Genomic DNA, 13,390 nt, shown 5'->3' with positions numbered 1-13,390 from the left:
CCAAAGAGTAGCAATATTCCATTCAAAATCAGAAAGAATAGCAAGATTCCGGAATCCTGGAGAGTAACAAGATTCTAGAACCCCAAAGAGTAGCAACATTCCATACAAAATCTCAAAGAATAATAATTTTATTCTTATATACCGCCATACCGAAAAAGTTCTAGGCGGTTCATAACAAGGTGAGCTAATACATAAGATACAGATAAAATACAAATTAGAATAATGGACTTAAAAACAGATAAAGACAGAAAGCATTTATAATATAATGCAGAAAATACCGGCATGGCAGGGAAAGAAGTAATACATAGAACAAATCAAATACATCAAGTTGAATATAAGGAACTTGATTGAAAAAATGAAGCAGAATGCATTAAGATACCAGCCTATCAAAATTCCGGAATCCCAGAGAGTAACAAGATTCTAGAACCCCAAAGAGTAGCAACATTCCATACAGAATCTCAAAGAATAATAATTTTATTCTTATACTAGTCGTTAAGCCCGTTACATTAACGGGTGCTAGAATAAATGTGTGTCTGTCTGTCTGTGTTTCTTTATATAGCCCGTTACATTAACGGTTGCTAGAATATATGTGTGTGTGTCTGTCTTTATTTCTTTCTCTCTCTCTCTCTCCTTAGCCACTTTCTTTTTCCTTGGCTGCCCATCATCACCCCTTGCCTGCTCCCCCTGTCCATTCTCCCTTCCTTTTACCTCCCCTGTGTGCACCACTACCCCTTCACAGCTCTCCTTATGCAGCAGCAGCCCTTCTCCCTTTGTTTTACCTCCCCCCTGTCCAGCAGCACCTCTTTCCTTCTCCCCCTGTCCAACATTAGGCCTCTGTTCCTTTTTCGTCACCCCCCTGTCCATCAGCACCTCTTTCCTTCTCCCCCTATCCAGCAGTAGGTATCCCTTCCTTTTTCTCCCCCCTCCTCCTTCTTATCCCTATGATACCCTTACCTTGCTCTGCCCCTGATCATAGGTTCCCACTTTGTAGGCCCTCTGGATGTGTTTTAGAGCTTCCTGAGCCCCTCTGGGATTTGTCTCCATAGCAACCACCACACTGACTGGCAGGCCAAAGCCACGGAGGGAAGTGGCCAGTTCTTGACCCGTCTCCACCCACAGATCTTGCACTGATGTTACTATGGCAACATGGGGCCACTGGAAGAACTTGAGCACAGTGAAAAGAATGCTTGAGGAGAGTGGAAGAGGCCTAATAAAAGTGGTAGCACTTCCTGTATCATTGTCAAGATTGAGGCAGGCCCAGGAGTTTTAAGTTGAAAGCCGGCGCTGCAGCTCCTCTCTCGATCCTGGTGCAGTTCGAGAGAGGAGCTGGTACCATGCAGTGGGAGCCGGGTGAGAGCGGCGATCTGCAGTTGGGGTTTTTTTTTTTTTTTTTAAGTTGAAAGCCGGCGCTGCAGCTCCTCTCTCGATCCTGGTGCAGTTCGAGAGAGGAGCCGGTACCATTGCTTCCCTTCCCATCCGACCGTACCATTCGCTCCTCCCACCCTCCTTCCACACGGTCGCACTGCGGCCCTCTCGGAGTCAACGGAAGAAGATGAGGGTCATAGGCTTTTTCGTCCCTCCACTGCGGCGGGAGCCTGAGCCGGCATAGGCGGTTGAGGGGGGAAGGTTGTGGTCGGAGTTGCTAGGCTGCAGCGGATGTGTGAGTTGCGAGTGTGGGGCCTGCAGCGGGGCGAGGTGGAGAGCAGGCTGTGGTGACGTTGTAGGCGCGCATGCGCACTCGTTTTTCCACGTCGGGATCAGGGAACATGATTTTTTAATGCGCATGCGCGGCCTATCATTTTATTATATTAGATACCGCCATACCGAAAAAAGTTCTAGGCGGTTCACAACAAGGTGAGCTAATACATAAGATACAGATAAAATACAAATTAGAATAATGGACTTAAAAACAGATAAAGACAGAAAGCATTTATAATATAATGCAGAAAATACCGGCAGGGCAGGGAAAGAAGTAATACATAGAACAGATCAAATACATCAAGTTGAATATAAGGAACTTGATTGAAAAAATGAAGCAGAATGCATTAAGATACCAGCCTATCAAAGAGTTGAGTTTTTAACAATTTTCTAAAATCAAGATAGAAAGAGACCTCTAACATAATTTTTCCAAGCCATACATTCAATTTAGCGGCTTGAGTTGAGAGGTTTCTCTCAAGGAACTTCTTATAATGGAGGGATATGAAAACAAGTGCACTCTACGTGCGGTCTTTTTGGCGTGACTCAGAGAAAAATGAGACACAAGATAACCTGGTAACAAACCCGAAACTGATTTATAACAAACGCAAGAAAATTTTAACAGAATTCTCGACTCTATCGGCAACCAATGGACTTTCAAATAAAAAGGTGTGATATGCTCCCATTTTTTTTTTAAAACAAAAAATGAGGCGAACGGCAGTATTCTGAATCACTCACAATTTTTTGAAAATTTTCTTGTAAGCACCTTTAGCACATCCATTCCCACATGCATCCTGGGAAGGCAACTCTCACAGAGGTGCAGGAGGCGCCGTACCAAGCAAGCGTCTGAAAAATGAGCTGACAGAAAGTTGGCCTGCGCTGCCAGAGGTATGCTTCTATTCCTGCCTTCTGTCCCCATTTCAGCAAGTGACCTGATTAAAGCAAAGAACTCAGACACGCACTGTGAAGACAAACACAACTCATTCTTACTCAGCTAGACCAGTGTTTTTCAACCTTTTTACACCTATGGACCGGCAGAAATAAAAGAATTATTCTGTGGACCGGCATCAGTCTGTGGACTGGCGGTTGAAGAACACGGGGCTAAGTCGTGGCCAGACCCCGCCCCCACCCCAGACCCTGCCCCCATAATAGTACTAATTGCACCTTGCACGTCCCGTGTCTCATCTGGAAGCCTTCCCTCTGACATTGCAACATCAGAGAGAAGGCTTCCGGTTCAGGTACAGGATGCCCGTAGGAGCCACTGCATTGAATCAGTTAGGAAGAGGGAGCTGGCTCGAAGATAACGCCACATTGATCGCACCGTGGACTGGCGGTTGAAGAACTCTGTTTGGGGCTTGATGCACGTGCTGGCCCTGTGGACCGGCAGGAAATTTCTGTGGACCGGCACTGGTCCATGGGCCGGTGGTTGAAGAACACTGAGCTAGACTATTGTCATGTACAGTAAGTTTTGCAGATTATTCTGATCTACTGAAAAGCGTCAGCAAACTCTGCAGAATACTTCGGCTGGAGATTAATAAGCCGTGCACGTAAGCGGGAGCGGGTGCCCCCTCTCTTGAGAAGTTTGCTTTGGCTAATGACGAGGCTCATTCATTATTTCAATTATGCACATTTAGGGCTCCTTTTACAAAGGTGCGTTAGGGCCTTAGCGCGTGGAATAGCGCACGCTAAAATGCCACGTGCGCTAGCCGCTACCGCCTCCTTTTGAGCAGGCGGTAGTTTTTCAGGTAGCGTACGCTAAAAATGCTAGCGCACCTTTTTAAAAGGAGCCCTAGCTAGCTGTTTGCTTTTTAAATATATTATCCCTATTGCTTTCTTTACCGTCTCAAAGGGCTTTTCAGACTGAAAATCATTTGACTATCTACTTTCCCTCTGCAGTGAATATAAAATATAAACAAATCTATTCTTTATTATTTTCTCACCAAGCAGTTAAGCTTTAGAACTCTGTTCCGGTTGTTATCAGATTGGATGTAGATTACATGAGCTTCAGAAGGCAAACTTTATCTATGTATGTAAAAATTATTCTAAATCTCTAAATTCTGTTTATTCTAAATTGTATCAACCTGGGATTTACCTGCTTACATCTTTTTTTATAATCCACGTTGACCCAAGTGGATGGAAATTATGCAACAAGTATTGCAATGAAGTGCAGAGGGAAAATAACCACCTTATAAAGTACCGTGACTGACATGATTAAGGACTAAAGGCTCATTCACTTACTTTCCCCCCCCCCCTCACACACACACACTTTTATCAAACTGTGATGCCGAGCAGTGATATCTAAATGCCAAGCCACCCACAGGATTAGAATGGGCGGCTTTGCATTTAACTCATACTACTCAGCAGCGTGGCTTGATAGAAGGGGGGTTAATTTATTGACCCCCGATGCAGACTTCCGATTGAAGCACATGCCTGGCTGAAACACATGCCAGGGGAGTGGCCTTAATGATCTGGAAAATCAGAGTTTTAGGCCACTGCCAGTGCATCCCAGAATGCAATGGGAAGGAGGCCTAAGACTCCAGTTGGCCCATGCACAGCATCTGTGTAACATGCACAGCATCTGTACCCATTTAAAGAGAAAAAAAAAAGGTTTCCTCTCTGAACGACTGAGTGGCAGGAGCCTGTTTTTGGGGCTTCCCCTGCTGGCTCTGTGCCTGTGTGAGAGTCGCTCTCACAGCAGTCAATCGGACGGCAGAGTTGGGAATTACGACGAACATCCACGTGAATAATATGCATGCAAACTTTTTAGTGCATCAATAGCACTTTCTGAATCGGCCAAAAAATCGGATCGGTGCAGACCCACACGGTCTTACCTATCCTCTAAGTGCATCTACCTCCAAGTGATTTAACTAGTCAGTGGCCAGCAAAGTTGTTTTGAATACAGGCCTAAGATTTGTATACAGTATATTACCTTAAAAATACCATTGTCATATAACAAATTCACTAATAAATAAGTAATCTTGATGTGCACCAGATAATCCATAATCAGGGTTTGTAAAACATCTATGCAACCAACTGGAGGAGAAAAAAAGAACTCAGTATAAAATACCACTTTTGTACATAAGAACATAAGAATTAGAATAGAATACTGGGACAGACTGAAGGTTTCCAACAGTTTCCAAAAGTGACCTACCCAGGTCTCAAGTACCTAGCTAGATCTCAAGTAGTAAAACAGATTTTTAATGCCCTCAAAAAATAAAAGAACAAGAGGGCATTCGGAAAAGTTGAAAGGGGACAGATTCAAAACAAATGCTAGGAAGTTCTTCTTTACCCAACGTGTAGTGGATACCTGGAATGCGCTTCCAGAAGGCTTAATAGGGCAGAGTACAGTACTGGGGTTCAAGAAAGGATTGGACAATTTCCTGCTGGAAAAGGGGATAGAGAGGTATAGATAGAGGATTATTGCACAGGTCCTGGACCTGTTGGGCCGCCGCGTGAGCGGACTGCTGGGCACGATGGACCTCAGGTCTGACCCAGCGGAGGCATTTCTTATGTTCTTATGAAAAAGCAGTGGATTTCCCCAAGCCATCTCAATAACAGCCTATGGACTTCTCTTTTTGAAATTATCTAAAACTTTTTTAAACCCCGCTAAGCAAACTGATTGCACCACAGTCTCTGGCAACAAATTCCAGAGTTTAATTACACTTTGTACGAAGAAATGTTTTCTCTGGTTTGTTTTAAATCTACTACTTAGTAGCTTCACTGCAGGCCCCCTAGTATTTTGGGAAAGAATGAACAAGTGATTCACGTCTGTCTTTCCACTCCACCCAGTATTTTATAGACCTCTTTCATATTACCCGTGAGCCATCTCTTCTCCAAACTGAAGAGCCCTAGCCACTTTAGCCTTTCCTCATAGGGAAGTCATCCCATTCCTTTTATCATTTTCATCACCTTTCTCTGTACCTTTTCTAATTCCGCTATATCTTTTCTAAGATTCTGCGACCAGAATTGCACATAGTGTTCGAGGTGTGGCCGTACCATAGAGCGATACAAGGGCATTATAACATTTTCATCTTTGGTTTCCTTTCCTGATAATTCCTAATATTCTATTTGCTTTCTTAGCAGCCGTCGCACATTGAGCTGAGGGTTTCAATGTGTCCTCAACAATGACACCTAGATCCTTTTCTTGGGCAGTGACGTCTAATATAAAACCCAGTATCATGTAGCTTTAGTTCGCGTTCCTCTTTCCCACATGCATCACTTTGCCCTTGCTCACATTAAACGTCGTCTGCCATTTTGATTCCCAGCTTCACAAGGTCCTCTTACAATTTTTCACAATCCTCTTGCGATTTATCAACTTTGAACAACTTTGTGTCACCAGCAAATTTAATGATCTCATTGGTTATTCCCGTCTCTAGATCATTTGATAAATATGTTAAAATCAGCAGTCCCAGCACAGACCCCTGGGGAACTCCATCATTTACCCTTCTCCATTGAGAATATTGACCCTTTAAATCTACTCTCTGTTTTCTGTCTTTCAACCAGTTCTTAATCCACAATAGGCCATTGCATCCTATCCCATGACTTTCTTTTTTTTTAACATTTTTATTATTTTATTAAATTACAATAGTGTAATACATTTAATTGAAAATAGCAAAATATTACAAAGAATACACTATTTCAAACAAATAATATTGTAGAATCATAATTATACCCAATCCCCTTCCATCAATTATTAATATTGACCATACTAAACATCTTTAATATGAAGATTTAATATCCATTTTTTCAGTACCTTTCCCTATCCTACCCCCCCCCCCCATCCCATCCCAGACGTGTAATGAAAAAACTCAGAAGGCAATATATTATCTTTTAATGCGAAACAGCAAACAAAGCCAATAAACTCCATATTTTGTTAAATAAAACACTAAACCTTAAACATTCTGTGTTCACTCTCTCATATCTATATGTATTACATACATTTGTCCACCAAAATGTATAATTTAACCTGTCATGATTTTTCCAGTTTTTTGTGATCATTTGAACCGCAATTCCAGTTAAAATCAAGAAAAGACGGCTTTTAAATTTATCAAGGGGAGGTTTAATATGTAAAATAGTACCACAAATTATTGCTTCGTATGTTAATGGCATATCCGATTCTAAGATTATATTTATTTGTCCCCAAATTGACTTCCAAAAACTAAATATCAGCGGACAAAAAAATAACAGATGATCTAAAGTCCCTATATCAGCATGACAGTGCCAGCATCTATTTGACCTGGAGCTATCTAATTTTTGGAACCGAACTGGGGTCCAAAAAATTCTATGCAATAAAAAATAACCACGTTTGTCTCATAGATGCTGACGCTGTACATTTTAACCTCCAATTCCAAATTCATTCTTTTTAATTTCCTCAGAAGTCTTTCATGAGGTACTTTGTCGACTGCCTTTTGAAAATCCAAATACACAATATTAACCGGCTCAACTTTATCCACATGTTTATTCACCCCCTCATAGAAATGCAGTAGATTGGTGAGGCAAGATTTCTCTTGACTAAATCCATCTCTGGAGCTGCTATAATTTCTAAGATAGGTCATTAAAAAAAAAAACACTCCACCAAACTACCCACATACTTTTTCAGTTTGGTATCCTATTGAACATTTACCTCCATATGTTCTAATAAAGCTATAACTATTGAAGCTTTCTGACGTCAAAAATAAAAATTAAGCTAATCTCATATACTGTATATTGGTTTTCCATCTCTTATATTGCGTTGTCACATATTAATATTATATTCTTTTTTATTACTTTCTATAAGAGATTAAGGGCTTCTTTTACAAAAGTGCGCTAGCGGTTTTATCGCACGCACCGGATTAGCGCGTGCTAGCTGAAAATCTACCGCCTGCTCAAAAGGAGGCGGTAGCGGCTAGTGTGTGTGGCAATTTAGCGCGAAACGAGTCTGCGTATTAAGGCCCTCGCGCGCCTTTGTAAAAGGAGCCCTAAATCGATGTGCGCGTGTAGTTGCTGATATGATTCTGGAAAAATAATTTAATGACATAGTTTCCAAAGGTATTAGAAAAAGAAATAATCAGTTCTTACTTGTGAAGGGCATTTGATGGTATTTCATTCCTCTCCAGCTGTCCATAGCAACTGGATTTTGTTTCGGGGATGAAAGAGTACTTTTCAAGCATCCTTGATGCACCTGTGGTGATAATCCCCAGGCCATCCCTCACTCGAGTTTCCAAAGTGTAGTCCCACTCATCGTATGAAACTGAAATTAGCCCAGATGGAAACTCAGGAGGAATGATATCTGTGTTGCCTGTAGTCAGACTAGGAACTATCCAAATATAACCGTAGCCAGTGAGACCAAGGGAACGAGCCTCATTCAGAATATCAGCAGCTTCATCCTTGGAACAATACAGTAGGATAACGGAAGAATGGATTTTCTTCATCTGAATCTGTGACTTTGCATCTCCAAAGGAAGTATCAAGTGTAATCACATTCAGCACCTCCCAGCCGACAAAACTGTTTTCCACCGTGTTCTTGATGAAACTTATGAAATCTCGATATCCAGGAAAGGTGCTCGTTACGATAGAAAAGGAATGCCAGTCGTATTCTTCCATGATGTTGAGCATAACGATGGCCTGTTGCTGAACCGAAGCTCCGAACTGGAAGAACGTGGACATCGAATCCTACAACGAGAATAGAAAGAGTGGGAACGTCACCAAAAAATACAACACACTATTTCAGCGCAAATAAGCTTTTTACTTTCAAATCTACTGTAAAGCTTTTTAAAACATTGACATTTTTCAACATTGTTCACTATTTTCTCTGTAAAGTACATAAGAACATAAGAACTGCCATCTCTAGATCAGACCTTCGGTCCATCAAGTCCAGCGATCCGCACACGCGGAGGCCCAGCCAGGTGTATACCTGGCGTAATATTAGTCACCCATATCCCTCTTTGCTTTTAAATCCTAGAACGGTGGATTCCGCAATAACCTCCTCTGGGAGAACATTCCAGGTGTCCACCACTCGTTGCGTGAAGCAGAACTTCTTAAGAACATGCCATTTTAAAAATACCAGTATAGGGCAGCTGTGGTAACAGAACTACTACTACTACTATTTAGAATTTCTATAGCTCTGAAAGATATACACAGTGTTGTATATTTAACAAGCAATAGACGGTCCTTGCTCAGTAGAGCTTACAGTCTAATGTGTTCAGACAGACAAGACATATAGGGTTGGAGAGTTTCTTGCAGAGTGAATGATAGGATGGACGTAGGTATCTTACAATCAGCAGTTTTAAAGCCACTGACTGCCATGAACTGAGTCTAACCTAAACATTCAACGCTAGGGCCATGTCTGGACATTGCCACTGAATATTCAGGTCAGCAGCCAACTTTAGACGTTATGTAGGTATTGGCCAATCTTTGGTGCCAGCATCTACATAGCTAAAACGGGCGAAGACAGAACTCCCCTTTGTGAGGTCCTATCTGACCATTTAGTTACGTGAAAACTAGCACTGAATATAGCCAGTGGCTGCATAACTACCAGCTTTTCACCAACTCCGTCCACAGACCACCCTGGCACTTTGAGTTTTTCTAACCCGCTTTTTCCCTCTCAAAGAGTTCAGAGGGACACTTCAAGGGACTGATTCCATACTCAGTCAGGATCATACAGTAAGATACAGTAATGAACATATACACCAAATTCAATAAGACCTTTTTTTAAAAAAATGTATATATATATACAGTATATATATATATATATATAAAACTATGGTTTTAACAACTTCCAAAATGAAAAATAAGAAACAATAGTATGAATTACAACTGACAATGAATTCCATGTCTTTGCAGCCTGATAATACAATGAAAGCTCATGAAGTGACTTCAGTCTGAAACCTCTTACAGAATGGAAACACAGAAAAATATGTCATATATTTTGAAAATAAGTATTAGAACCTAACATTCCAATAGAGGAGCAAAGGTTCTCAAACGAGCATCCTTCCAGAGATTTCAAAAAATACAGCTTTCTTTTACTATGCCACAGTAGAGGTTTCTACCGTGACCGGGGGCGCTAAATGCTCCGACGCTCCCCGGGCCGCGGTAGAAACCCCTACCGCAGCTTAAGGCTCCTTTTATGAAGGCGCGCTAGCGTTTTTAGCGCACGCACCGGATAACCACGTGCTATAGCACGCGCTAGCTGAAAAACTACTGCCTGCTCAAGAGGAGGCGGTAGCGGCTACCATGTGCAGCATTTTAGCGCGTGCTATTCCACGCATTAAGGCCCTAACGTGCCTTTATAAAAGGAGCCCTTAGTAAAGGGGGGGGGAGACAACATATCTTAAACAACACTCAGGCCCAAATTCTGTAACCAGCGCCCGAAGTGAGGCACCTATTTCAGAGGCGCCCGACTAGATAGGCGCCTATCTAAATTGAAGAACAAGCTCGATTAAGCTTTTTAATCAGCAGTGATTGAAACCTAGGCGCCTATCAAAAAAGCGCGATTCTGTAAGAAGGCGCCTCTAAAAATTTAGGCGGCCTTCAAAAAAATAGGCTCTATGCATGTTAGGCATGGGCGTGGCTACGTGTTGGGCACCTTCTTACAGAATCGCTGCTCTTAAGCGTGCTTAAGCGCTCGCAGAGGCGCCTAACTTTTCGTTGTGCCTAGAGCTGGCCTATTTATTGGGCGCCTCCAATTTAGGTGCCCAAATAGGTGCCGCTCAGCGCGATTCACTAAACAGCGCCCAATTTTACTTGAATCGCACTGAACAGTGCCTAATTTGGCGCCTAACTTTTGGGCGCTTCTTATAGAATTTGCCCTTCAAGCTCTAACCGGCAACTAATGAAGGTGCTATGTATCAACAGTGGAATTACATGATCGTATCTCGTTTTTCTAAGTGTGAATCAAGCAGCACTATTCTGAATCAGTTGAACCCATGAAATGAATTTGCTGAAACACCAGCTCGTATACAGCATTACCAAAGCTAAGTTGTGAAAGAACTTAGAAAAAAAAAAAACCCCAATAACAGCAAAATGTTTTTCTAGCAAATAAGAATGAACTAACCTGAGTTGCTTAAGTTTAAAGAACGTTTATTTCAATCAAATTATTGTGTGGTTCCATACTTAATGCAGAATCTATAATTACTCTCCTAAACCCCAAGGCAATCAGAGGAGATATTCAGCAACACTGGGCATTGCTTTGTTCTCCATTTTCTTTTCTTTTCTCTTCTTTTTTTTCTTTTCATTTCTAAGGTTTCAGTGCACAATAAAGACTAGATTCAGTAAATGGCATCCAAATTTGAGTGGCGAAAAATGAGGCCCAGATTCGATAAAAGATGCACCTGGATCGGCATGCCTAGTCGATCTAGGCCTCTAACTTAGGGGTCCTTTTACTAAGGCCCGCTAGCCGTTTTGGCGTACGCTAAACGCTAACGCATCCATTATAGTCTATGGACGTGTTAGTGTTTAGCGTGCACTACAACGGCTAGCGGGCCTTAGTAAAAGGATCCCTTAATTATTTAAAAAAGCTTATTCAGCTCCCATGAACAATAAGTACCTCATAATTGGCTTAAATTAAAATTAATTGGATAGTAGGCACCTACCACTTTCAGGTAAGCGCCTGCCAGGAAGTAGGCATGGTTAGGGGCATGTTTGGCATGGTAGGCACCTGTTTTAGACTTAGGCGTCTAACTTAGGTGCTGGTATTTAGGCCAAGAAAACCCTGGCATACATAGGGTGCACCTAAGGTTAGGATGCCTACCAGTGTTTAAGTCCACAGTAGGCGTCCAACTTAAGACCGACATACGATAAGTGCCGCATTTCTCAGTGCCTATGTTTTAAGCACCATTTATAGAATCGGGGCCTGAGCCCTAGTCTATAAGCAGTGCACTGAGTTGCCCACCCTTTACAGAAGAGCGTATAGTGCCAAGATCCACGTCCAGCTTTGGGCGTGAGGATATACATCAACTGAAACCTGACGTAAATCTTCACACATAAATTAGGCGCAGAGCCCTGGAATTCTATAACAGTGTGCCCATCTTTAGGGCCTGATTCTCTATAGGCTGGCGATCTCGGCGGCCACCTAAGAGGCGGCTGCCGATCGCGTGTCAATCACACATCGGCGTCCTATGGAGAATCGCATCTAGTTTCCTCAGATGCCTTAAAAGTAGGCCAGCATTTTAGAGGTCTACATTTAAGTAATTTGTCTCGCACCTACAGAGGTGCGCAAGGACAATTACTGACGCCCAAGGCCACTTCTGGGAAAACCACACACACGCCACACCTTGGGCATCTGTAAGCATCTCTATGCATCTCCCTAAGCACGCAACATATGCCTACAATGTAAGCGTCTTTCCCAATTAAGCTTTTTATACACCTAGATCGGCTAGATACAGCGATCTAGGACTCTAACTTTAGGTGTCATTTAGAGAATCTGGACCTTAGTTCTAATACTATATATATTTGAATATAAACCTATCTGAGTATAAACCAAGATAATAGTTCCCCAGCCAAAAAAAAAGGGGGGAGGGAACTGTTAACTCAAATATAAACCGGTGTGGGGTGGGGGTGTTTATATTCAGGTATTCATGTATTCCCCCACAACAGGGTTGCTGTATTCCTGTACCTATTCGCCCACAAAGTTGAACATCTTCCCTCTCTCTAACCCTACTCATCTATATCTCTCTGTTTTCCCCTTTCCCTAGACCAACAACACTCCTCTTCCTTTCCTCCTTCCCCTCTTTCCTTTCTCCTTCCCCCCTCCCCTGGGGTCCCCCAATGCTGACATCAGCTCAACAACCAGTTCCCACCTCCAACTCCCTTGCAGCAACCAACATTTTTTTCCCAAACCTCCCTGACTCCAATGCCACCACCACAGCAACCATACCTTCCTCCCCCCGATCATCCGATAATTGGCTCTTAACTTACCGGCTTTTGCTTCCCCGGCACACGCTGAAAAAGTTATGTGCTGACTAGATCAGAGTAGGGCTTTGAGCATATGCACATACTCTTAGGTATGCCGACTTCCACCCTTTCCGAGAAGCTAAGAGATAACTACCCCACTCCCATAGGATAGACATGGGCACAGTGTTTTACATTTTTGAGGTATGTCTGCTTCCTCACAGTGGGAAATTATATAAAACTAAAATTCTGAGAACTGATTAATTTTACTTGCTGAGCATAAGGACATTATTTTTAACTGAGGCGCACCTCCTGGGTTTTGAACATTTGACATGTAATGATTACTTACAAATGCCTTGTGGTGCAGCGGAGCCACCATCTACGAATTCATTTAACTAAAAAATGACTGTGAATAGTGTAAAATGATTCTTTAAAAACGAAAATAGGAGATGGCTGAGAAACGGAGACCTTTATTGGGACTCTCAGCGAATCCTTGATCAGGAACGGCCAGGAACTTGAGTCTGAGGTATTTCAGTCTGAGGACTTGGGCCTACGGTTTTGCACACACATTGGTGCACAGAGCCAAAATGTGCACACAACTTAATTGATTGATTGGCCTAATCTGCACCGATAATTGGCAAGCAACACCTCATAATCAACAGAAATTGGCACTAATTAAAAGCTACACGCACAACTCGGTGCGATTCTGTAAAAAGTATGCGCCAGTTGGAGTGTGCAAATTTGAAAAGGGTGCATGACCATGGGCATTGCTAAAAGTTATGTGCATTGTTATGGAATATGCCCGATTCACACACCACTTAGGCTCAGAC

General features: G+C 42.4%; 1 protein-coding gene across 1 annotated transcript in view; it reads right to left on the bottom strand.

Moving 5' to 3' along the window:
• GRIN2A (glutamate ionotropic receptor NMDA type subunit 2A) overlaps nucleotides 1–13,390 on the bottom strand; it is a 422,776-nt gene that overhangs the window by 136,041 nt on the left and 273,345 nt on the right. Inside the window, exon 4 of the mRNA XM_033914282.1 lies at nucleotides 7,753–8,345. Coding sequence (XP_033770173.1) covers nucleotides 7,753–8,345 — 593 coding nt within the window. The remainder of the gene's footprint in view (nucleotides 1–7,752; nucleotides 8,346–13,390) is intronic.

The sequence above is a fragment of the Geotrypetes seraphini genome, chromosome 11 (genome assembly GCF_902459505.1).
Source record: "Geotrypetes seraphini chromosome 11, aGeoSer1.1, whole genome shotgun sequence".
Taxonomy (NCBI): Eukaryota; Metazoa; Chordata; class Amphibia; order Gymnophiona; family Dermophiidae; genus Geotrypetes; species Geotrypetes seraphini.
This window is presented reverse-complemented; position numbering and strand designations above follow the sequence as displayed.